We start from the raw sequence: 27,645 nt of genomic DNA on the forward strand, positions 1-27,645 counted from the left end.
GTACATATACTACCTGAATTTTACTATGCATGATAGTGACATTCAAATTATACAGTAGAATTCCATTTTAATCTTAAAAGCATCTTTCTAAAACTCATGCTTTGATATAATGCCAATATTACAGCTTAAAATTATTTCCTTGGACAGATGAAATTTAGTAATAGAATCAAAGATTATGTCTTTCTAATACTTCCAATGTCCGTTTACAAAGTGAAGTATGTTTTATATTCATTAGAACAGAACATTCAGCTCTGGATAAAAAACATGTTCAGCAATTCCATCAGCGGAAAATGATAAGAAAACAGCACTGACAGAAGACAGATATTTACAATTCACATTTTCTTTGGACTTGCTGACAATAATTTTAACCTGTATCACTTAATTAGGCAGATGGGTCTTAGAGGCAGGTAACATGGTCAAAATATAGTGTATAATCTCCTAAAATAAAAATGTGAAAGGTTCAACCAGAGGTTATACCACAGTTCAGGATAAGCTGATTGCTTTGATCACAAATCTCAGGGCTTTCAAGGCATAATGACAAGGATTGGTTGTGACCACACATATGCTTTAGTTTTCTTTATTAAAGTATGATCCTCACTGATACGAATGTGCTCAGCAGTGAGGCTGTGTGACTCTCCTAACAGTCACCAGTTCTACCTACAGAACTAAAACCTTCACTTCCATAATACCTGGACAGCCGTGACAAATAGTAATCTACCAGTCCAAAGCAAAAAGATAATCAAAACTGAAATCAATATAAAGATGCTACTTCAGTGATAAGTTTTTATTTTATTCTTTTTTTAAAAAATGTATTTATTTATTATTGTATTATATTATTTATTTATTTATTTTTTGATGGGGTGGGGAGGTAATTAGATTTATTTTTAATAGAAGTACTGGGGATTGAACCCAGCACCTTGTGCATGCTAAGCATGTGCTCTACCACTTGAGCTATACTCTCCCCTCACTATTTTATTCTTACTAAAATATGAAATCCTGACAAGTCAAATATAAGCATGATAACAAGGTAACTAATTTAATGTATACTGCTTGGGGACATTGATGGTAAAAAAAGAAAAAGAAAAATTGTAGTTTTTTACATTGGAAAAATTATATATTTTATGAAGAAAAAATTCAAAGTAAGCTTTCTTAGTGAAGAAAAAAAATTGATGAACAACATATTATTTTTAAAAGTACATGTTCTGACACATATTAACTTTCAAGGATTTATTGTGTTAGCCCACAAATGAGAAAAACTTAAAAAACTGATCAGAGTTGAATTGAACCTTTAAGTCATTTTAAATGGACTGCATATCTGAATGTTTTCAAATGGATGTTTAAATTTAGTTTGTCCTTATTCAGTAGATACAATACTATTTTTTACTTTAGTAAAAGAAACATTAATAGCAATTTTTAAATTGGAGAAGAAAAAAATAACTGATAATCTTTCCAGACAGATACAATTAATATTGTGTGGTTTTAGATATTAAAGTTTCATTTCAAATTAAAAATAAAGAAAAATCACAGATTACAAACCAACAGACAGTAAATAATCTATCTCAATCTAATATAGTGGAATCAATAACTGGGTTTGAGTCTTATCTATTCAACTCACTGGTTAATTTAATTTTTTTGACCCCTACTCACTTCAATTGCCATTTCTAAAACATAGGGTTGTTGTAAGGCTAATATGAGATAATACAGAATTCAATACGAACACAAGATCTTATTATTATTACTATTATTGGTATTATCATTAATGTGGCCCCTCGAATTAGAGACTCAACTTGTCTGATTCTTTTTGGGGGAGAGGGTGGCGAATCACGTTTCTTTCTTTCTTTCTAGAAGGAGAACTGGGGATTGAACCCAGGACCTCATGCATATTAAGCATGTGCTCTATCACTTTAGCTATACCCTCCCCTCCAACTTGCCTGATTTTTAAAGCCAAAAGGTCATTCATTGGCTATAACTATTCATTTAACATAATCCTAAGGGCATTTTAACAAAATTTACTTGTAAAAATAAGTATGTTCACAAAAATATTTGAGACTCAATAATTCCTACTAAATAACTATCACAGTTAAAACAAATTTGTTTATTTTTATTAGCAATGACAGTACAGCTTAACATGCCTCACTTTACGAGGCGTACTCTCAATATTTTATAGCTCTCTCCTGCTTTCAACATTTTTTTTCCTTTTATATTTAGACCGGACATTTTCACTGAGCCTTTTGCTGTTCTAGAACCCTATCTTTAAGAAATTGTAATTTGGGAAGAGATAATGGACATTACTAATGGAAATAACAGGTAAGCTGTGACTGTCAGAAGAGAAGATGTAAATAAATACCCACCTGAAGTCCTTTCTGGAACAAGTTGTAAAATACACACATTTTGCTATGAGTATAGGGGAGAACAATTAATATCAGGGTCTATCAATATATTAATGAACAGCCTACATTTGTCAACTAAACAAAAATATCCTAAGATCACCAGTGATAAAATAAGTCACAGCTGGTGTGTGTACATTTTTATAATTCAGGAAAATAGGAACATTTTCTAAGTGACTTAGAAAAACTTCTTTCCCGGTATATAAATAACATAAGAAGAAAAATATTCAGTGTTTCAAGTGATTTTTCTTAAAGAACAACAAAAAAATGGTTCATTGTAGACTTACGAGTACGAAGTTCAATGCTAAAAAAAAAATTAGCAAAGGAATACATCATTTAACCTACTAATGTATGAAGAAGAAAAAGGTTAAAGAGATGTGGTTAAATTAACAAATCTGTAAGTCACGTATAAGTTATGTACAAAAACAAGGATAAACACATATGTGGTTCAGCTAGAGTGTGTTTTACACCGTTAAGAGGTGAGACAGCTTGAGTTCACTGTAATGTGGATGTGAAAGAGAGAGAGAGACTGGGAAAGAAGGACTGGCAAAAAAATGAGAGAGAGAGGGAGAGGAAGACAGAGAAAGAAAGGGGGAGAATGAAGAGAAGGTAAGTGAGAGGAGAAGGGGGAGGGAGGGACATAGGCAAGGAGGGTGTGAGGGAGGGAGGGAAGAAGGAAGGAAGGGACTGAGTACACATGCCAGAAATTTGCAAAGGATGTACAGAAAAGGGTAAAATTTTAATTGTACTTTCTTTTTACAGCATTTTACAAATCCTGAATTATTTAAAATTTTGTTTGAAATAGGAAGAATAAATGAAGAAAAAAAACCTATCTTAAGCCTTTTTTAAACAAATGCATCCAGAAATAAATTTCCAGCAATTACGTTCTATTAACTGTAGCTAAACAGTTTCTTACAAATGGCCCTAATGCTGATGCTATCAGCATCCACGACTGTATTGTGCTAGGAAGCATGCTGATAGAGGAAAAAGGATCCCAACTTATCTTCTGGTTACAGACCCCTGGGATTTCTGAAGTGGCAGAGGGCAAGTCAAAGGTCTCATGTTTTACAAATCTCGCAAGACACAAATAAAACTATTCTATGATCATCTCTATTTTGTATTATTATTTTTAACAGACGTGTACACTCAGTACCTTTAAGGGTTAATTTTTAAAGCTAAAACTCATTCTTGTAATATTACTGATAGTCATTTATTTTAGAAACCTTATTTAGTAATCCCTAGGATTTAACTGCACTCGATTTACTTAATTGTAAATATGGAATACACTGTATCGGCCCTACTGATTTTTATAACTTAATACACATTTCACAATCTAATAATACATAATAAACTATAAAAGGTTTTTAAACTGAATATCCAAAATATGACCAATGACAGGATGTCCCTATGGACTTCTTTTGTAAAGCTGTATAAGTAAGATCTTAATGTGTCTTAACTATAAAAATGTAGAAGATTAAAGCATTAACAACTTGTGGTCAGTAGGTGACATTCAGCTGTGAGCTCTTGTGGAGAGATAAGCTCATTCCACATAAGATGAGATGTTAGTAGCCCCATCTCATGTGGAGAACACACCTGTTGGGTTTTGCTGTGCCCTTCTGGCTGGGATGGCCATACACTCTCCTCTTTCTCCTCAAATGACCTTTCTGTTTTTCCCAGGCTCTTTCACTGACTCCTCTTTTCCTGACATCTTTAAATCTATGCATTCATTCAACCAATCAGTATTTACTGAGTTCTAACTAAATGCAAGGCACTGTTCTGAACGCTGAGGTTACAAAGTGAGCAAAACAGAAAGTCCTCACCTTCACAGAGCTCTAGCGGTGGAGACGTAAAATAAGTAAATTAATATATGTATCATGTCAAATACTGGCAAGTATTATGTTAAAAAATAAAAGAAAATAAAGGGATAGAGAGGGATGGGGGTTGGGTGATGCTACTTTTGAGAGGATACCCAGGAAGTCCACTCTGAGGAGGTGACCATTTTGGGCAGAGACTTGAATGAAAAAAATGGAATAAGTGAAGCAAACATCTGGGGGAGACTGAGTCAGGCATAAAGAACATTATATAGAAAACCACCAAAAGAAGGGTGGGCTTGGCACTTTTGAAGAGGAACCACAGCAAAGGTAAGTGAGGCTGAAGCAGAGTAAGAGAGCTGGGGAGTCAGAGGCAACCAGACAATGAAGGGCTTCCAGGGCTGCAGTATAAACCCGCATTCTGTTCTGAGTTAGATGAGTAGTCACTGGCTGGGTCTGAGCTCAGGGATATGACCTGCTTTATAATATCTTTCTGCTGCATGGAGAAAACAGCCCAGGGGGAACAGGTGAAGTGAGAACTTACAGCCACTTGGGCTAGGACTCTCGTGATGAATGTGGTGATAAATGGTCAGATTCTGAATAGATTCTGAAGGTTGACAAGATGGCCAGTGGGGTGTGTGTGCGAAAGGGAGGCATCAGAGTCCAAGCTTTCTAAAGGCCTGAGCGAACTGGCTAAACAGTGCTGTCTTTCACTGAGGTGGCAAAGGCAGGTGTTGATACTTTTTCTTTAGGGTGGCGAGGAGGGTAAGGGGAGAAATAGAGTTTGATACAGAACATTTTCAGTTTAAAATGACTATGAACATACACCCAGCTCAAAGGGAGCTAGATATATAGCCCTGCAGCTCAGGGAAGAGCCATGGAGTAAGCTGTGCTCACCTAGAGAGCAAGTGTTGATACAGAAAAGATCTAAAGACTAAGGCCAAAGGAACTCCAATAATTTAGGGTTGGAAAACAAGAGAATCTGGTAAAGAAGACTGAAAAAAAAGGTAAGGAGATTGCCAGGAGAGGGTGGCTCTTTATTCCAGAAACCAAGTAAAGAATATGTTACTGGAAAAATGGATCAATTAATTGTGTCAATAATGCTGACAGATCAAGTACCATGAGAAGGGAAAATCTGCATTTGACAACACAGAAGCTGTTCATCAATGACTGTGACAAGACTGATTTCGATGACGTGGTGGTGAAGAAGGCTTGACTGAGTGGGCTTGGGGGATGATGGGCGCTGAGGAAGTGGAGAACAAGAGACCAGACAACTGTTTTGAGGCTCCAAGATAATACTCCTTCTTACCCTACATGTCTATGACACTATTCTGAAGCTTAGGTTTGAATTTTCAACTAGTAGGCAATAGTAACTTGGTTATTCTGAAAATATACCAATGTGTCAAAAAGCAAATTCAGACGTTTGGTCTACAAATCAGGTTCATTATAGTTCATAGCATCATTATTTATCTAGGCATCCAAACTACAGAATCACCTTTATGCCTTCCTATTCCTTACAGTCAACCAAGTGCCAAATCCTGGAGCATTACTTTGAACCCATCCCTTGAATTCATCCCCTTAGCTCTTTAACTAGTTCTTATCATCTTTACTTTTAACTAACTGTAACAGCCTCCTCCCACTTCTCCCTACCTCCAGCTCTCAGTCCTTTTCCGCATTCCCTGGATCTACTTTCCATACTGCTGCCAAAGCTCTTTCTTTTTATAACAGAGTCGATCAATATGTGGAACTCCTGCTAAAACATCTTACATGGATCCTCACTGCCTAGAGTGGGAGACAGGAAGACAGAACCCATGGGCCAAAAGCCTGCCACTCATTTTTGTAAATGCAATTTTATTGGAAATCAGGCACACTTATTTGTCTACATATTGTCTGTGGCCACTTTTATGCTACAGTGATAGAACTGAGTAGCTGTGATAGAGACTGAAAGGACTGCAGACAGAGTTTATCTTTAGACTATTACTGAGGGTCTTCATACGAGACCACAATTGCCTTTCAGTGTCTTTCCTTCCCTATGTCTCCTACACACCAAACACATAAGACCAATTAGTAGACCAAGAAGCATTCCCCAATGTGCCAAGCATTTTCTCTGAATTTCGCTCATGACATTTTGAGTGCTAGGCATACTCTTCTATATTTCATCGAAGCATTAATTTAAAAAACATTTAATTTAATGCCTACCACATTCCACACCCTGTTTTAAGCTCTAGGGATAAATCAATGAAGAAAACAGTCCCAAATTCATGCTCTTATGGAGCTAATGTTCCCCAGGATAAGACATCAATAATAAACAAATGAATAAAGACGTGTATGTCAGATGATGAGTGACGTGAAGAAAAATGAAATTGAGGAGTGAGTTAAAATCATGAGGTGAGGGATGTAACTTTAAAGAGAGAGGATAGAGAAGGTCTTACTAAGAAGGTGACATCTGAACAAAGACTTGAAATGGGCAACGGAATGGATCCATAAGGGTGTCTGTAGGAATTTCTCAGGGAAAAGGAAAGGCCCTGAGGTGGGAAGGTATCTGGAATATATGAGGAACACCAAGGTGGTCCTGTTTATCCAGAACAGAGTGAGCAAGGAGGCAAACAGTACAAGAGGTCAAGAGGTAATGGGATTTTGGAGGGGAGGGGTCGTCGCTGTGGGGTCTTGCACTGTAAGGACTTAAGCTTTTACCCTCAACAGGGAAACCCTTTACTACGAAGGAGAAGACTGGGAAAAGAGCAGCTTTGAAGGAACAAAGATCAGGAATTTAGGTTTGAACATGTTCAACTTGAGATATGTTTCATATATTCAAATAGAGATGATGAGGAAGGAGTCAGCAGGAGAAACGGACATGCTAGAGAAGTAGATCAGAAAGGTTTAAATTCCTTTGCAGCCTTTAAGCTCCAACTCAAAAATCACTTACTCTATGAAGTATTTGCAACCCCACTTCTTCCAGACAGAATTAATTTCATTTTGTTTATATCTTATTATAGCACTTGTCACTGTCTAACATGTATTAAAAATAGTTTTATGTATACCTGTCATTCTCACCTGGAAATGTGTAAAGAACTGTGTTTATTTCACCCTTTTAACCCCAAGTGCTCTGTACCATATACTACATATGATAAAATAATCAATAAATACTGGCTGGCTTACCTGAATGTGCTTTGGGGGGTGTTTTAACTCACCTGTCATAGGAAGTTTTCTGCAGAGATCCCTATGCTCCAACTAAATTCGCTCTTCTTCCTTGTTCTGTACATACATGTCCAAGTCAAAAGTAATTTCTCTTTCACCTTATAAGACAAACTGATCACCAAATCCTAACAGTGCTTACCTTCTAAATATGTCTTAAACTCATCCACATTTCTCTAGTACTAGTGCCCCTACCAACTCTAAGCCTCCACCGTCTCTCACCTATTTATTTACCTGAACAGCTTACTGATTGCTTCCAGTCTCGCTCGCAGTGTAAAACGTATTCAAACACCAACCACAGGGAACACTTAAAACCACAAAATCTCCTCTGCTTCGACTTTTCCAATGTCTCCCTAGTGCCCCAGGATAAAGTCCACCCTTCTTCTCAAAGCTCATAAGCCACCTCCTCACAGGCCCTGGATCTCCTCTCTTCTCTTCCTTCTTCTCATTTCCATCCTGTATCTATGAGCCACAGAGGTTTTATTAGACGGAAGTGCTGGGATGATTTTACTGTCAGTATCTCCCCTAGTGCAAAAGTCCACTGAAGGCAACACTCTGTCTCATCTGGTGCTGTACCACAATCACTGCCTGACTGTGCAGAGACTCAATTAAAATAAAAAATGTAAAAATTACATGCTATCTTGGGATTCTGCCAAACTTTTTATTCTGAGTTTACTTTCAGCACGAATTACTTTAAAATACATCTTTGTTCTAAATTCTGAGCTTCCAGAGAAGTATGGTTCTCTAATAATCTCCATTTTAGATCCATTTACGACTGCCCCCATTCTAAAAATAATGAACCTAGGTGACATTTATGACTCCTTCCACTCTCCAATCCTGATTTGTTAATCATTTCTATAGGAGAGAAGAAAGAGTTTAAACTGCAGCAAATCAGACTGTACTTAATCATGAGATTAAATTAATTGACACTAAGGGTACATGAAATGAGTATGCTGCCTCAAAAGAGGGGTGGGAAATCAGTGACAATGGATTGCCTAGAAAAGCTTAGATATTTGCCTAATATTTAGATATGATCACCTTGTGAAATTCATTCAAGCTTTATGAGTCTGATTTGTTCCACAAAATTCTGTTATAATGGTTCAGGCTGAAGACAGTAATCTATTTTGCGCCTCAGTCTCTAAACTTAAGTCTTTTTTTTTTTTTTTTAAGACTTTAAACACAGACTCTGCTGGGGAATTTTAAACTATTATTTATCACAGTGATGATTCTCCAACCCAATTTTAACATGTTCTATTTCAGTCCTCAAGACTACCTACTATTGCTACTACCTGTCAGTTCGTATTTAGATGCAGTGCAACATCAGGAACACCGCTGCTCAGAGGGGATGAAGGCATTTTCCTCTCCATAAGCAGAAAGCTATCCTTTGATGCCAAAACAATGCCCTCAGTCTGCACTGCCCAGTACAGAAGCCATTAGCCAAAAGTGGCTAGTAAACACTTGAAATGTGGCTAGTTTGAGATGAGATGTGTGATAAAATATAAAATACACACCAGATCTCAAAGACTTAGTGCAAGAAAAACATAAAATCTCTAATGAATAATTTTATATTGACTACGTGTTGAAACAGAAATATTTTGGATACATCAGGTTAAATATATTCTTAAAATAAATTTCACATGGTCCTTTTGAGTTTTAAAAATGTGACTACAAGGAAAGTGAACATTACCCATGTGGCTCAGAATTATGGTTTACATTTACATTTCTATTGAACAGTATGGTAAGCGTACTTGGAGAACTGATCAGCACTTCTGAAGTGTTTATCCAGACAGAATAAAAAGCATCACTGAGGGTCATATCTGAAATGGAACCACCAATGATGCATGGAAATAAAAATGATCCCCCCAATTTTTAAATGGTAAATCATGCTAAAAATAAAAGACCATTTTGCTAAAATCTAGTAACATCTTTCTTCTCTGAAATAAAAACAATTCATATTTTAACTTTTATTTCATAGAAATAAGCTTTTTTTAATAGACTGTAAAGTATAAACCCTAAAAGTAACATACAAATATCACTATATCAAGTTTTTGAAAAGTATTGTATAATAACATAAACATTAGTAATGTAGCTTTCCCTTTTTTGAGCCCTAATATTTCTCATATGGTACTTATCATTTTCTCCCTTATAGTATAATTATTTACAAGTCATATTTCTTTTTTATTGAAGCATAGTTGATTTAATAGGTCATATTTCTTTATGAGACCATAAGGAACTTCACAATCACAGGCATATCTTGTTATACACAACAGCGTGTAAACTGTACTTCTGAGGGTGGAAGTAAAAGTTTAGTAACGATTATACTAGCTACTGTGCAAAGTTTTTGAACTTTACAGTACTGAACACACAAATAGAGAACTCATTTCTCAATAGTAATGCAATTTTTTCTTTTTTCTTCCAGTCTTATTGAGATATAATGGACAAAGAGCACTGTATAAGTTTAGGGTATACAACATAATGATTTGACTTACATACATCACGAAATAGTAACGCAATTCTATACCAAGCAGAGACAGATATTCAATTAGAACCAGCAACAGGTAAAAGATGATTGTCTTAAGAATAGAGACATGGGCATTCTAAGTGAAGTAAGCCAGAAAGAGAAAGACAAATACCATATGATATCACTTACATGTGGTATCTAAAAAAAACACAAATTAACTTATTTACAAAACAGCAACAGACTCACAGACAGAAAACAAACTTATGGTTACCAGGGGGAAGAGGGTGGGAAGGGATAAACTGGGAGTTTGAGATTTGTAGATACTGACTAATATATATAAAGTGGATAAACAAGTTTATACTGTATAGCACAGGGAACTATATTCAATATCTTGTAGTAGCTTATAGTGAAAAAGAACATGAAAACGAATGTATGTATATTCATGGATGACTGAAGCATTGTGCTGTACACCAGAAATTGACACAACATTGTAAACCTGACTGTACCTCAAAAAAAAGAAATGTTAAATTAAGTTGAAAGTCTGAAATTGTTCTCTCATTATTTTTGCCTATATTAATTTTATTCATTGAGTTTGAAATTCCATTGAGCACAATGCCTTACATTCATACTACTATATTTTTGCTTTAAAAAAAAGATTTCAAGGAGGGAAAACAACCGTTCTGCAACTGGAGAGAGAGAGAAGGCAGGGAGAGGAGAGAGAGAGAAGACAGACAGACGTACAGAGACAGACACAGAAGAGAGAGAGAAAGAAAGAGAAATACTGTATAGTGGTTCTTGGTCATTTAATTAAGGCCTCATGCTTTGAGGCTTATCTTTAGTAAATAGGGATGTTTTGCAAAAGGGAAATTGTTAACGTTGATTCAAGAAGAAATACACTGGCAATAACAACTGTAAAATGGAACAGTTTGTACCTTAATATCAGATGTATCACGCTGACTGTTTCGCCACGCTCTAGAAATTGATGAAAAAGTTCGATCTGCGTGGTCAAATTTCCCTCCTTGCAAATTTAGGAAATAAGTTGTGAAGGGTTCCTAAAAAATAAGCAATTAAAAAAATCATACGTTCTCTCATGCATAAAAATGTGGTTTAAAAAACCTTCGTATCTAAATACTTTAATGACTAATAGGCATCAGCCTGCATTACATTCTAGACATAGATTGGGAATGATACCTAAATTATTACATTAATGTTCTTAAATTATTTTTGTTTCAGAAGAAATATTTCCAAAATTTGGTATCTACAACATTTTTCAGACTCTCTCCCTTTCCAAGAACAATTTATTAATAACATTCAGACATAAATTGGACAGCATTTCTTCATAGTACAGGGAAACAGTCCAACATGTAACTTTCCTATTGTTACGGCTCAATATTTAATTTATGATTAAGAAAAGAAAAATGTTTGGAAGATTTAAAAGCCTCCTCTTAGTTAAAGAACACTTAAACACATATTAGTAGATAATTGCTTGAAATTAGCTAAGCACTATAAATTACTTCTAGGATTTATGTCTGCCTGGACCCTTCTAACAAGCTGTAATTAATGATGTGCTGCTAATGCTTTCCCAAAGAAATTACTTTCTAGTAGATGAATCACCTCTCAATTTTACAGAAACATTTCTTGTTTAACCAATATGTTATCAATACAAGGCAATCTTGGTGTCACCTACAAACATACCTTACTTCATTTGGGGCAGCTGGTTTCCAAAATATATGACTATATGTTTGCATTAACGGAATCTTACGTAGTTCTTATTTTAATAGACTACATTTGAAAATAATATATGTTACTATTTAGAATCAACCATTTGAAGAGTCCAATTGAAGAAAAAAATTCCCACAATTCCATGTGGAACATTTTTATGGCTATTCTAGAGAAACATGTTACAAAATACATACTAAATGGGATAAAGAAATATTTATAATTAGAACCTCAATCACTGAAAAATATTTCACCCTTCAAAAAAGATGCTGATGATTTTTAATCAATGCATATTCTCCATAACATTGGATTTACTTATTCATGGATTATTATTCAAATTGAACTTACTATTCTTAGCAGCCATGCAAGAACAAAACTTGCAGTTGAGTAATGAGTACCATAGTGGAACTTTGGAACTTGATCATCTTCCCAGGATTCATAACGCTCTGCAAAGAATGCTGCTCTTTTTGGATTCAAAGCTCCTATTGGCTGCCAATGAGGAGGGGAAAAAAGAAAAGAACATATATATGTAACCATCGTTTATCTCTTTCTCTCTTCAAATGTTATCCTATTAGCAAGAGTGAAAGTGAATTAAAACCGTGTTACAGTTAGTAGATGGAAAAACAAATTTATTTTTCTATGCACATTAAATATACACATATAAGTGAATGGAGAAATCTGTCATTTCTCAGGAAGTCTAGTTTCTATTGAATAAAGGTCTTTTATCAGGCCATAACAAGCATTTTCATAAAGACAATTACATGAAGTGAATATCAGCTATAGGATATTCTGGAAAGCACCCATAAAATCTTTTTAGTTCATTAGAAGCAACCACCAGAAATAGAATCTTGATGCTAGAAGAATAACTTACAATAGATTCTGAGAAGAGGATGGAACAGGGGGCGGGAGGAGGAGTACAAGGAGGAGACTGTGCGACAAAGGGATTATATGTAAATCTAGAAATTTCTATCAGTATCAGTAAATCCAAAGAATTTAGAGGATAAAAACATGCCTGCATGAAATGTAAAAAAAAAAAAAAATGTGTAATATAAAAAGAATACCAGATAGATTACGAGCTTATAGCGCCAAACAATACATTACAGCAGAGGCCCCCAAAGCGATACAGCAAACTGTGAAGCGCCTGGGCTCCCTGAGTCATAACAGTACCGAGTCAGAAGGTTGTTTTGGGAAATAAAATGAGTAAGTACATGGAAGAACCAACCATGCCTGATTCAATGAACACTATTAATCTTAAGGTTATCTTTTAGCATTGTGCTAAGTTTGAGTAAAATCATAACCTACAAGCTGCAGAACGCTGACATAAGATAAGAGCTTAGTAAATGTTAGCTGGTATCACTATTGTTGCTGCTGCTGTTGTTATTCGGGGAATACAGACTCCCTCAAACAGTAGGTAAAATGTTGTGTGATTATGTACATGTGCATTTTCTTCAGGAAGACATACAGAGTATTCTAAGATTTTCAACAGGGTCTAAGGGCTCAAAGGATGTTAAGCTCAACTGCTTTAAGTAACAATTCATTCTTATAAAATATTCCAGTCTCTAGAAAAAATCTCTATTCTTTATTGAAAATACAAGTACCAATCACTGAAAAAAGATCTCTATAAGATGACTTTCTTTAATAAAACCTGTGAGTAGTCACTCCTCATTTATATGAGAAAGAAAATATCTGATCACTTACGGGAAAATTATGAAACTGAAATTTAAAATATTGGTTTTAAAATAGATGTGTTCAGATATATTTTATTGAAAGTGAAGCAATGTTAAGGTAGTTTTTAAACTGCTTTTCATGTAATTTAAAACATTTTAAATGATCATTTTGGCTATTTTTCTTAAATTGTTAACTATTATTTCAAAACTGCTATATATCTCTAGAACCATTCATTCTCTTTTAATGGCGTAGTTCTAATTAACATTTTATTTTAAGCCATTTTTTTTTTACTTTACAAGCAAATTTAAAAAAATCTTTAGTTGATTATTATTTTAAATCAATATCACAGTATACCAATTTAAAATGCCATCTTTTAAAGTGTTAGTTTCTGTACAAAAAAAAAAATTCTGATTTACCAAATATATGCCTGTTAAGAATGGAACTGACTCCAAGAAATCTTTGTTACAGAACCAATTTGGAATGCCTTTGAATGTATTTTAGTTGTTGTCCCTAAAGACTGAGCCATGCAAAAGGAAAGAAAGAAGAAATAAAATCATTGGAAGACAAATTATGTGAATTAAAAATAAAATCAATGGTCTTTTTGTATGGTTCTGCAGCATATTAAGTATTCACTTTATCTCCTCCCATTTTTATTACTCTCCAAATGAGTACACCCCCAAAATCAATAGTTATAGAATCACGTTTCTTGAATATAATGCTAAAACCAATTAGGATTGATTTCACTAGCGTCTGAGAAAAATGGCACCGTGTGGAGACCCATATAGGTAGAGCCCACAGGATTGATTCTGTTATTGTTACAGTTGGTTTCCGAAGCCTGCTACAAGACAGCTATCAAGACATACCACATTTATTTGCAAGCATATGAAAAAGAAGTCCCCAAATAAAAGAAGGTTTAAAAAAAAAAAAGACCAGTGGAGCTGTGCAATGACAATGATACACTATCAGCTTACTCAGAGAAGTTACAGTGGGAATACACACATTGAATTATACATTACGCGAAAGCACTGATTTATTGTGGTAATAACATCCACCTCATTAAAAGATTCTGCTTTGCTGCAGTTGGAAGGCTACATATTGTTTACTGCTATAAATTAATGGCAGTACAAAGAAGACTGTGGAACCGTCCTAACAATAGATCTGTAATGACAGTGCTGTATATCACAGCTTCCTCAGCAGCTTCATAATAAAATGGAGACAATGTATTGAGCTAATACATTCTACCATGCTGGCCCATATTTTTCTGACAACTGCTTTAAAGGATGAGCTGAATCCAACTATGTTATAATGCTGCAAAAGATTTAACTAAGCAAGAGTCAGTCATACACTAAAGTGCATCTTAGCATTTTTAAAACATCGTCTAAATCAGCATTTCAAGATGTTTATTCATTCCTGCAAAAGAACTAAAAGTAAATGCTGATGGCTCCTCTTACTTATACAGTATGTTAAGAGTAACAATTGAAGGGCAATTCAGAAAATGCCTAGCACTACCATTCTACACAATGCTCTTTGTACAATTTAACTGTAAAAGCTTGACAGAATATTTTTTAAAATCAGCAAACTGATTAAAGGAAGAAGAGCAAAAATACTGGTCATTTAAAATGGTCATAACTTCCTGAAAAAAAAAAATCAATAAAAAATAAGTATTGATTAAAGAACTATAATTCAGGTTCATAACCAGGTAAACATAAATAGCTCTAGGATATTAAAAAATGATTTTAAACACTACCAATTTGCAACAAATAAAATTATATAAGATTTTTAAATCTAAAAAATAATATAAGAACCTTAATCACAAGATGAAAAAGTGGTTCAAATAAAATGGAATGATTTGAAAATTAAGAGTTATCAGGATTACCAACACATCCATTTACATTTAAAAAAATGGAAATACAAGCTTAGACTAAAACAGGAGAAGGAAAATTAAAGACAACAGAATAACAAAACTCTTGAAAATCTATAAATAGCAAAAATAAAACATTACACATAGGATATTTTTAATCTCACAAATAGCAAAATTGACAACTGTGGTAAATTGATAAATATTCTGTTTGAGATTTCTGTCTGATACCTTTCATAACAAGATATGCAAAGCAAAGATTTCTAAATCAGGTTTTTAAGAATATTACAAAAATCTTTTATTACCTTTCTTGAGAAGTAATTTTGCTAATTAGTATAGATATACAAAAATGCTGCCTGTAAAGTGCCCAGCTCAGTGCCTGGCACATAGTAAGTTATTGGTAATAATAATAATTATTATTTTTCAGCTTATTCGATCAAGAATATTTAAGAAAAAAAGCCATTAAATACAAGTTTTTTGTTTCTGTTTTTGACAGCAAGGCATTTGTTATAGACACATACTCAGATCACAACTGGAAAAGATGTTCGCAAAGGGGGACACAGTGGAGAACAGTCCTGGAGTGGGCACCCTTCACACACTAGGGCTACTTCTTCCGACTCCCAGGGGAACCCACACACTCTTGCCTGCCTCACCGTCCAAGACTCAGTGACCTCTCCCCACCACAGGCTACAAAGACCTCCACAAAGGAGGCTTCTGCCTGTGGTTGGGCACCCCCATCAATGACAGTCCTGTTTTTACAGCAAAAAGAACAGTCCCCACTCCAAACTGAATCCCAACCCCCACCCCCAAATGAACACAGATCTTCTCAGCTGCCAGGATCATAAGCCATGAAACACCTCTGCCCAGACAGGTCAGGACAGGGAGACTAGGTGACGATGTCGTGGGTCTGATGAAATTACTGTTATCTCTCAGGAAAGAATATAATTACGCATCACAGTTTTCTAATGGCATATGCAGTACTGGGCATTATCTGTCAGATACCTAATAGTACATAGTAGTTCCCCCAAATGGAATTATTCTACCTCAAGAACATAATCAAAAACAAAATTGCTTTTCAAAACTCCAAAGGGCTTCCGAATTTTAATGTGAAAAGCACATGAAATGTCAAGCAGTTATAATCATCTACTACTATATTAGTTGAAAACAAACAGTTTTGGAGTCACACACCCCTGTAAGCTCACATCATAGACTCTTTGATCTGATTACCAGTAAAAGTTAGTGTAAAAAGAGAAGACTGTAGTGTTGACACATTCTAAGTTGTTTCTTTCTTTTAAAAAAATGAAGTTATCTAATTAATAAACCCCAGCTGACATTTCATATATTTTTAAACATTATTATGGATTCTCATGATATCCTTATTTTAATAATGAAGAAAATAACTATCTTGAGTAATCTAGCTCAAAATCAACATAAACCTAGGAGACAAACTCAGTACTCAAAATCCAGTCTTTGGGGCATTGTATCCATCTAAACTGTTGTATTACAAAATGTTTTTCCAAATTTCAACAATTTCCCAATTTCTTACGTGTCCATTTTTCAAAAATGGTATTTGTTTAATAGGTTAATTTAAAAGACCACTAATATATGCAAAGTGTTTAGAAGAGCTCCTGGCACAAAGTACTCATAAGTGTAGCTGCCATTAATGTTGTTATTTTAACTGCTATTATCACCATCACCAGAATCCCTTCTTCCTTTTGAGATTTATATATGAACTGTTCTAAGTTATATCAGCCTTTCAGAAGTGAAGTTCCAAACTACTGGACCATGATTACAATTACTAAGAGTAAGAAAGTTGCAGGGAATTGGCAAGAAATTGCAGAAATTCTACAAACCAGAGATTTGCTTGAGTTTAATAACCTTCTCTTTTAAAATCCAAGCCTCAAAAGAGTTTTTTCCCATCTTTCTTTGAAAGTTTTCTTTGGAAAATCATTAAACCCTAACACCTGGGGATGAAAAGCAGAAGAGAAGATTAAAGAAAAAGAAAAAGGTCATTACGGAGTGTAAGACTCAGAAATAGGGCCCCTGGAAACACTAAAGAACAGTGTATCAGAAACTTATGTATTATGGGTAAAGAGTAGGGAAGAGATACCAAAAGTGAAAAGGGGCTCCTGAAGGGGACGCAAAAGAGCACAAATACTTTCAGGATCTTGTTTAGGAAACTGATAATTGGCCTAAAGCCATCTGTCAATATTATCTTCATTTAGTATGATTACAAAACTGGAAATGTCCTTTAATTCCATGACTACACATAAAGCTTGTCCTACAGCATATACGATGTCATGGGCAAGAGAGGTTAAATATTATTTTATTCTGGAAGTAGGGTAGGCCTATAGATCTTGAAAAAGTACTATTAGAAAGTGAGGGCTAAAAACCAGCAAGGAAAAGATAACAAAATGGTTGAAGTCAATGTTATGTGAATCTGATGTTATATGTCATAAAAATACCAGGTTAAAGGAAAGAATATTGTTAATTAAGTGTAAGATACTTGATATTTGTGAATGAATTAAACAAAAAACTTCAAATTCAGAGGATGAAAGAGGATGGACTATCAGGAAATGTGACACCATAAAGATGGTCAATTCCTGGTTAGAGAATAATGATTTGTTTGAGGAAGATGATAGGAAATAACTATGGTAAACAGATTAAAGAGGCCATTCTATCTGAAGACAATGCAACTATTTTATTGGCTATAAGCGAAGGGTGCAAGAGTCTTACATAAATTATCTCATTATATTTACAATAATGCCTTAATATACAAACCTTATTAGCATTCCCAATTTACAGGTGAAAAAATTGAGCCTGGGTAAAGTTAAATGACTATCAATGGTTGGTTACCTAGCCAATGGCAGAGGCAAGATTCAGAGCCAATTCTAACTAAATTGACTAGTAAATCCTAGGATAATGCAGGCTGTGTGGATTGATGAAAGTTTTCGTGCTCAATCGGTAAGGCTGCTGGAATCCTTCCATGGGAGGTTTAGATTAAATGCCTTTTGAAGAACATGTTTATGTTTTTATTCCTACCTACAAAACATGTGTGGATATCATTAGATGAAGGCTTCACAAGTCGGGGAGGGAGATGAATATTTTGTCTTGGGGACACCAAAAAGATGGTTGGTAAAAATAGCCTTAAAAAGTGAACACAGAAGATAACCATTGTCACGCAAAGTTTATTGCTGTCCTTTCTCCTTAACTTTTATATCTGTTTATCCACATCCAGGAACCCAAATGAGAGCCTTTACTTCTGTGTTGCAAAAGCTTTTTAAAGAAGCCAATGCACTTTATTCTGAGCATCTCCACCCACCTGCCTTCCTTCCCGCCGCCCCCCACACCCTCACCCCCACCACGGAGAAGGAAATAAACAAATAGCCTCTGTTATTTAAGCAGCGCTGCCACGGTTAGAGGACGCAGCAACTATTCTGCGTCAGTTGTAGCAGTTCCTTCATCCAAATGACAAGTATAACAAACAGCCTGATCAGCATTTTCACTCAAACTCGGCTTTTGGGGTATTTCGTCATACACTATATATATATATGGCTGAAATGGTTTGGCACTTATCTTCGCACACTCTACATTTTACTTAATATTGTCAAGAAGAAAATTTCACTGGCATACTACTGTGGCTTTTAGAGTTAACAAATAAGCACTTTTGCTTTCAAGTACCAGAGCAGTTTTTAATCCCTTGAAAACAAACTTTCTTGTAAGTGGCATTAAACATATACCCACTATACTTTTTCAATTTAACAAACACATCTTGGGAAAAAGGAAAGTATTGCATTTTACTTATCGTAACTTATGCAGAAACTACATCATTTCAAATGCTCACATTGGTAGATTCAGTAGCAATGCCTTCACAGTTCTACATTATTCAGCTAAGGTTCATATCAAATGATTTTTTTTACTATAGGTTTTTACCTGTTTGAGAAAGGCACATAAATCAATTAATACAATCTGATAATCCAGTGCCATTGTTGAGCTAAATGCTTGGAAAAACCCCAAAACAATCTTACTCCAAGACCAACTAAAAAAAGGTATTTTAAATATTTATGAAAATGATAAACACCCAAGAGTCCCAATGCTGATACAACAAAACCTATTCATTTGCAGATAGATTCACCTACCCACTTAAAGAAACAATTAAGACTATTAAAAGCAGGAGTTCTGGTCCAAAATGGTGACATAGGAGGCTCCTGAAATCACCTCTTCCCATAGACAGACTGAAACTTCAGCTACACATAGAACAGTTCCCTCTGAAAGAAATTCAAAACCTAGCTGAACAAGTGCTACACACTGGGAAAATAAGAGAAATCCACATCATAGCAGGTAAGACAGGGTGTGACACAATCTCACCATACATGCCCCCCCCCAACACAGTAATAAACCATCTGGAGGGAACTCACAACTTAGATTTTCCATGAGAAGTGAGAGTTTTGGACCCAACACTTAGCACCTAAACATTTAAGACTTCCACCTGTGAGATAGGCCCCAAAACACAAGCCCTGAAAGTCAAGAAGGCTTGTATTCACGAGACACACAAGACTATACAGGCATACCTCGGAGATACTGCAGGTTTGGTTCCAGACCACTGTAATAAAGTGAATACTGCAATATAGTGAGTCACAAATGTTCTGGTTTCCCAGTGCATATATAGAAGTTATGTTTACACTATATGAAGTCTATTAAGTGTGCAATATTATTGCTAAAAAATAATATTCATACCTTAATTTAAAAATACATTATTGCTAAAAAAATGCTAACCATCTTCCGAACCCTCATTGAGTTGTAATCTTTTTTAATAGTGGGGGGTTTGAAATATTGCAAGAATTACCAAAATACGACACACAGACACAAAGTAAGCAGACACGATTGGAAAAATGGCACCTATAGGCTTGCTCAAAGCAGAGTTGCCACAAACTTTCAATCTATACAAAACTCAGTATCTGCAAAGCACAATAAAGTGAAGCATGATACAACAAGTATGCCAGTATAGCAAAAGAAGACAGAAAAAAAACAACATAAAAAACCCACTAAACCTTTAAAAAAGAGATATAAATAATAAGCCACAGTAAAGATAAAATTGAATCACAAAAATACTCATTTAATCTAAAAGAAAACAGATAAAGGGAGACAAGGTACAAAGAATGGATATAAGGGCTAAAAAGTAGATGGCAAGAAAATACATTTAAATTAACCATTTCAAAAATCACATTACATGTAAATGGTCTCAACATCTCAATTAAAATGCAGAGGCTATTAGAATGGCTATAAAAGCAATACTGTATTATATGTTGCCCACAAAACAGAAACTTTAAAAATAAAGCCAAAGGTTCAAAAAAAGATACTACAAATAATAATCACAATAGCACTGTCATCTCCGTATCAACATGAGGAAAGGGCAGACTTCAGGACATGGACTACTGAGGTATGAAGAGACATTTCATGATGCTAACCGATCCATTTATCAAGAAAACATAACAATCTGAAATGTATATGCACTGTATTACTTTCCTAGGGCTCCTATGACAAAGTACCACAAACTGGGTGGCTTAAAACAAAATAGAAATTTATTGTCTTGCAGTTTTGGAGGTTAGAAGTTCAAAATAAGGTGTTGGCAGAGCCACGTTCTTTGAAACCTCTAGGGATGGCTCCTTCCTTGCCTCTTCCTGCTTCCTGTAGCCCTTGGGGTTCTTCGGCTTATGGCAACGTAGCTCCAATTTCTGTTCCCATCACTTCATGGTATTCTTTCCTCTGATGTCTGTCTTTTTCTTCATTTTAAAACTTTCTTGCCTTTTTTTTTTTTGCATTTTTTTTGATGTGCTTTAACATGGTGTTTTCACCTTCTTATGAAAACACCAGTTATATTAGAATTAGGTCCATGCTAACTTCATCTTAACTTCATTACCTTTGCAAAGACCCTACCTACAAACAAGATCACATCCACAGGTGCCAGGGGTTAGGACTGCAATGTAACTTTTTGGGAAACATAATTCAACTTATAACATGTACCCAAAAACAACTGCTGAAAATACACATAACAAAAACTGAGAAAAATGAAAAAAGATACAGACAAATGTAAATTATAGTTGAAACCTTCAACATTCCTCTCTCAGTAATCAACAGAACAAGTAAAGTAAGGATACAGAAGATATTGACAACACTACAACCAATTCAACCTAACTGACATGTATAGAACACTTTATGTAACAACAGATGGGTATATATGCTTTTCAGGTACACACGAAGTAATAACCAATATATAGCATGTTTCGAGCCATAAACCAAACTTTCACTAATTTAAAAAAACTGAAGTCATACAACGTATGTTCTTCAATCATAATGGAATGAAACTAGAAATCAACAAGAGAAAGATACGTGACAAATCCTCAAATCTGTAGAAAGGAAACACCATTCTTCTGAATAATCTATGGGTCAATGAGAAAGTCACAAGGAAAATTAGAAAATATTTTGAATGGAATAAAAATAAAAACACAATATATAAAAATGTGTTGGACCTTGCAAAAAATAAGTACTTTGAGAAAAGTCTGTACCATGAAATGCTTATACTGGGAAGAAAAAGAGGTCTGAAATCAGTATTTTAAAGCTTCCATCTTAAGATACTGAAAAAAAAAGAGGAGAATTTAAATCCAAATCAAGTAGAAAGAAAAATAGTAAAGGAATCTAAGATCGTTAAAGCTGAAAACAGAAAAAACAACAGAAAATATGAAATCTATAGCTACTATCATTCTTAATGATGAAAGGTTAAGTGCTTTTCCCCTAAGATCAAAGACAAGGCACTCTCAGCACTTCTAGTCAACATTATATAATGCAGCAAATATTTATTTCGAGAAGCAGAAAGTTTCAAAAAGTCTACAAAAAGGCCGCTAGTATGAATAATTGAAGGTTGCAAAATACACAGTCAATGTACAAAATTCAATTGTGTTTGTAAACAAGCAATGAACAATTAGAATTGAAAATTCCGTAAGGATAAAAAACACGAAAATTTTAAGGATAAATTAACAAAACATGTACAATATAACAAATAAATTAACAAAATCTGTATGCTAAAAGCCACAAAATATTAGAGAGAAATTAAAGGAAGACCTAAACAAACGGAAGCTAAACCATATTTATGGATTGGAAGATTCAATACTGCTAATATACCATTTTTAGTAAAAATGGCCTACTTATTAAATGCAATCCCAATCAAAATTTCAGCAGAATTAACACGCTGATCCCCATATTTATATGGAAAAACAGAAAACCCAGAATAGCCAAAACAACTTTAAAAAAGAAGGCATAGTTGGCTTCATGTGACCTGATTTTATGACTTAGTATAAAGCTACAGTAAAAAAGTGTGGTATCGATATAATGATAGATATGCCGACTGACTGAACAGAAGAGTCTAAAAATAGACCCACAGATATACGGTCAATTTAATTTCAACAAAAGGTTCCCAGACAATTCATGAGAAAAGACAGTCTTTTCAACAAATGGTGCTGGAAGAAATGGATTTCCATTTGTGAAAAAAAAAAAAAGAACCTCAATTCATCTTGCAACTATGATGCATTATAGATAAAAATAAGTAGCATCAGCAATAATGATATAAGAGCATAACATTAATTACGTTTGACACAATTTGGTTTTAGAAACATCAAATCACTTTTAAGTAATGATAAGCATGCAGTCAACTAAATAATCCAAATGAGCAGCTTTTACCTTTTCCAATAAGATAGTCTCTCATATACACACATGTATATATGAATCCACAGGCCTCTTGCAATAAACCCACAGTTGGTCCCCTTCAAGTGACCAGAGTCTACAGGTTGGGAACAACTGCCACATCTTTATCTTCCTTTCCACCAGTAAGATTACTGCCATTTATATTTTGAACTCTGACTTACTGTCACCGTATTCCTGGTCTTTTTTTTTTTTTTTTTGTACTACACTTTTCTAAGCTTAAATGTAAGACGTCATTTTTCTCCCTTGTATTTCGCTCAAATATTTTATGTATTTCATTCTGAAAAATGATGTACAATTTTGCATTTTAATTACTGTAAAGCAAGCTGAATGATCAATCTGTCATACTGGTTAAACTATCGAACATACCAAGTCCCAGGAAAGAATCCCAGAAGGATGGTCTACAGAGGATGATACCTCAACTTTATAAAGGGCATGAAACAATGGGGCTGTAAATGGTTTGAACAGTTCTGAATGCTCTGAATGTTTTCTAACCACCCTGTCTATATTTCAGAAAGGTACTACTTAGATTTTCAAATCATTTGCTGGTTTATATTATAAATCATGAACTCACATCTAAAAGAAATTCCTTTTCTGAAAGTAGAAGAGTCTAAAATTAAGGCAGATAGAAACAAAATGCTTCATAGTCACACAGAAATGTCTCATAGTTACACAGAAATATAATTATTCCCATAGAGATGGCTCATATATAACATAATTCAGTCATAAAACTCTTTAAAATAGGTACTATTTCACTCACTTTTATTTCTGGCATGATCCTCAGAACAATGTCCACAAAAGGTACCCAGCAAATATTTAGAAATCAATTATTTGAATAAACACATTTATTCAGTATAAACAGGGTACTCTAAACAGGTGTTTATGTTGAATAAATGTGCTTATTACAATAAATGGACTTGGAGAATAAAGACTCAGATAAATGTGGACATATGACTAAAGGATAAGTTACTATGGTACCCACTATAAAAAGCATACTATTACACAGTCACATAAAATAAGTTTTGACTACCATGGGGAATATAAGAATGAGAAGTTGACTCATACAAGTATATAAATAAAGCTACAAATGTTTCCAGGTTTTTAAAATGTCTTCCTACTACATTTACTCTTAAAAAAACATACTCCAGCCTGAAATGTGAAGCATAATACCAGTACTTATTCAAAGTAAAGAAAAAAAAATTTGCATGTTTTGAAAACACTTTTTATGTGAATTTATGGTATATATACGTTCTTTTTTTGTACCTACCCAAGTTACTATATCCAGTACTAAACTACGAAAGTAGGAAGTATTATGGGATAAAACTGGTAATGCTATGTAAATAAAACAATTCATTTATAAATAGTGGTCACTCCACACCACAGTAACTTAGGATGATTTGAGAATAAATACTTAACTTTGAAAAGGATTACTGGACTGGCAGTGTGTTGCTGGTACATGTCAGGAGTATTCATCACCCTGACAGTAATATTAACCACAGTCCATTTCAGTTACTTCAGTTTATCATTTTCTGACTAATGTTAAAAAACAATGTCATTGAAGGCTGCTTAAATTAAGTGTAGGCTTAACCTCTGTTAGAATCACATAAAAACTTCTACTAGAAGGTAACTTCCAATAAAAAACCAAATCTGCTATACAGAATGCTAATACTTAATAAATACAACTTTTAAAAAATAGTCACACAAAAACAATAGATTTTCTTCCTGATTTAAAAACAAAACTTCAGCAAATCCTCCAAACGCACCACATCATATCTATATATCTAACCCCATATATATATGTTCAAATTTTATACACACACACACATACATATGTTCACATTTTGCTAAGCTTAATTTTAAATTGTGAGGGAAGAGTTGCATAGCCATATTTTAAGTGAAATACATCACATTGAACACGTAATAATTTGAAGTTAAAAAAGGTCAGTGTACCCATGAAAAATTTTCTTCAGTATTATACAAATACTATATAATATTACATAAAAAGCAGTCTGTTATATAGGACCCCCCAAATTGAGTACTTTGCTAAAGGTCCTTTCCTAATGGAGGCAGACTGATACAAATCTACCTAAATCCAAAGATGTCCTACTCAGGTCCTCTAATTTTCTCTTTCTAGGCTATTTTCCCTTTCATTATGATGCCCCTTTTAGAAAACATCTGCACTTACATTCTACTTTCTAGAGCATCATGTTCTTTTTCTATTAATGCAGTAGTTCTTCTCTGTGAGGGTATTTTTTCTTGTTTTGATTTTAAGGCTTCTTCTGCTTTCTAAACTGTTTATTCTGGTTTCTTTTATTTTCCTGTTTGTTTTAGTCTTTGTCATCTTTCACATTGGAGACTGTCTTTAAATGTTTGCTAACACCTGGTCATATCTTCGTTTTGAAGAGCAAGTCACGGAGGACTTGACTGGGGTACACTGAGCATAAGCAGCGATGTGTATGCATAGACGGCATCAAAGGGAAATCAGGTGGGCTCCCAGGAGGATCCCTAAACGTCAGTATTTTTTAGATCTTTTCTCTTGAGCCAATCAATGTGTCCAAAGAGTATCACGCTTTTCTGTCTTACAGGGCGAGGCTGGTTTAAGCCTGGCTGCCAGAGTCCTGATAGCATGACAGCAAAGGGGTCTGGGGGCCCTCGCCACTCAGTACTCAGCACTTTCCCCTAATCCTCCAGCTTTTCACTCCTTACCTTCATCCCGCCCTCTGTCGTGTTGCTGTTTCCAAATCGGAAACTTCTCTGGTATAATTTCTCCAGAGAGTAAATCTCTTCTTGTGTTTTGTCAAGGTAAAGGCAGAAGTGTTGGATTTCGGAAAGAAATGGATGGAAATGCAAGTATTCAATCTAAAATATTCTTTCTGGTTATTCCTAAAGTCTACCAGCTCACTAACAGGGAGAGATGTGAGATCAAATTCTCGCCTTAACACTTGGAACATGTGCGGCCTTGGAGAGCTCCTTAATTTCACATCTTAGTTTCCTTATGTGTAAAATAAAGATAATAAACCATTCCTTACAGTGTTGTTGAAGGGGTTAAAGAAGAGAGCACATATAGATGTTGGTTAAAGGAACCTACTAGGGCTTCTCTCACAATCCTACAAAAAGATTCTAAACTTCCCAAATATCGTCCTTCTGCTGATTGGACTGTAAACTCCCCAAGTCCAGAGAGTGGAATTTATACCCAAATCCCTGAGATCAATGTGTCATATAACAGTATCCATATTTGATGCCAAGGTTAAAATAGTTTTAATATATTCTGTCCGCCAATAAAAAATAACCAAGTGTGGGACAATTTTTAATTTCTTTCTCTGCATTTGTTTTTTATTTCAATGCTTTAGGATCCATTATTTACCATTGCAATACCATAAGGTTGTTTTATATTTTTAAGTTGAATTCCTTTGGTTTGACTAAACCCCAAAAAGAAAAAAAGAAAGCAAAAGTTATAACACCTATCATTTTAAAATAATAATGCCCCTCCACCCCCAAAAGAGTGTTCCTTTCTCTCTGTGACATCTAGATGGTATATTGATTCCCAGTGTATCTGTTACAGAGCCCACTAAAAGGACTGGCATTCGTCAGAAACAGCACTTAAAACTTAAAGAGATAAAGAAGTGCTGTCTGATCAACAACAGTTAAATGTCGGTAGTCAATTCCAGGTCAAGATGAACGCTGTATATTAAATGTGCATGTTAGGAGAAACATCTCACATATAAAAATACACAACCAAATGGTAGGAGATAAAAAGGAGACAGGGAGGGAGAAAATCACCTACTTTTGCTTTAAACAAAGAGAGAGAAGGGGGAAATAAATAAGTACATACAAGGACAAACACTAGCAACTCATCAGTAAGTAGATAAATGCAGGACCGCTTTGTCATTCAGTTCTCTTCGGTTATCTCAGAATTTACTCTTTAGAAACAGTCTGATCCAGACTAGAGCAATGAAAGCAGCCAGTTTAACAGAGTGCGGATGGTATAGCACTGTAAGATAGGTTACAAACAAACAAACAAAAACCTATGAGGTATTGAGTCCGGGACCAAAACGTAAAATTCAGTTTGAAGATCTGATGATGATAAACTTTTCTCAGATTTCTACAAGGCAAGGTAGGAATCAGAAGATAGAGGCGCGGGGTCATTTCCCCCCAAGGTTTACTTCTCTTATTTCTTAAAGTAACAGCTCACGTTGTGCCTGCATTCTAAAGCTGGAAAACGCATGATTTTTCTTTTCTCTCTACCTCGAACTCTCTCTTTCAGTATTTCCCTTCATTTTAAGAATGTGAGCTCTCATAATCATAAAACACTTGATTATACCTTGGCCATTCTTGTTTCCCCCTCCTTCAATCTCCAGCTTCTTTTTCAGTAGGATGGGAACTGAGAATAGTTTATGCTTTCCAATCTCCAGAAACTAAGAGTCCCCGGCACCCGCTATCACTCAACGAATGATCAATAAATGGAAGAACAAATGAACAGTCAAGTGGTGACATCAGGCATTCTCTAGATTTAACCAAACATTCAGCTTTTTCATATAATAGGCTTAGTCAGAAAAGCTTGCGGCATAACCCGGGACAAACACACCAAGAGTAGGCAATTTGGAAAAGCTTTCCTTTTTCAAGCAGTAGAATGCTGGTTGTATTTTACCATGCATTTCAGCATGAGAGTGAAAGGCAACTTGATAAAATGACATGAAAACAGACTCAGCAATTGATACATAGGAAGCAGTATAGCATATTGCAGCATTTCCCAAACTTTCTGGGTCAAAATTCATAATAAGAAAATGTAAC

The 27,645-nt window shown here is 34.8% G+C and overlaps 1 protein-coding gene across 1 annotated transcript in view; it reads right to left on the reverse strand.

Annotated features, from left to right (window-relative positions):
• Positions 1–27,645, reverse strand: part of LRBA (LPS responsive beige-like anchor protein) — a 620,537-nt gene that overhangs the window by 136,199 nt on the left and 456,693 nt on the right. Inside the window, 2 exon segments of the mRNA XM_032464781.1 lie at positions 10,787–10,906; positions 11,922–12,062. Of these exon segments, the coding sequence (XP_032320672.1) occupies positions 10,787–10,906; positions 11,922–12,062 (261 nt within the window).

Source organism: Camelus ferus, chromosome 2 (assembly GCF_009834535.1).
Source record: "Camelus ferus isolate YT-003-E chromosome 2, BCGSAC_Cfer_1.0, whole genome shotgun sequence".
In the NCBI taxonomy this organism is placed as follows: domain Eukaryota; kingdom Metazoa; phylum Chordata; class Mammalia; order Artiodactyla; family Camelidae; genus Camelus; species Camelus ferus.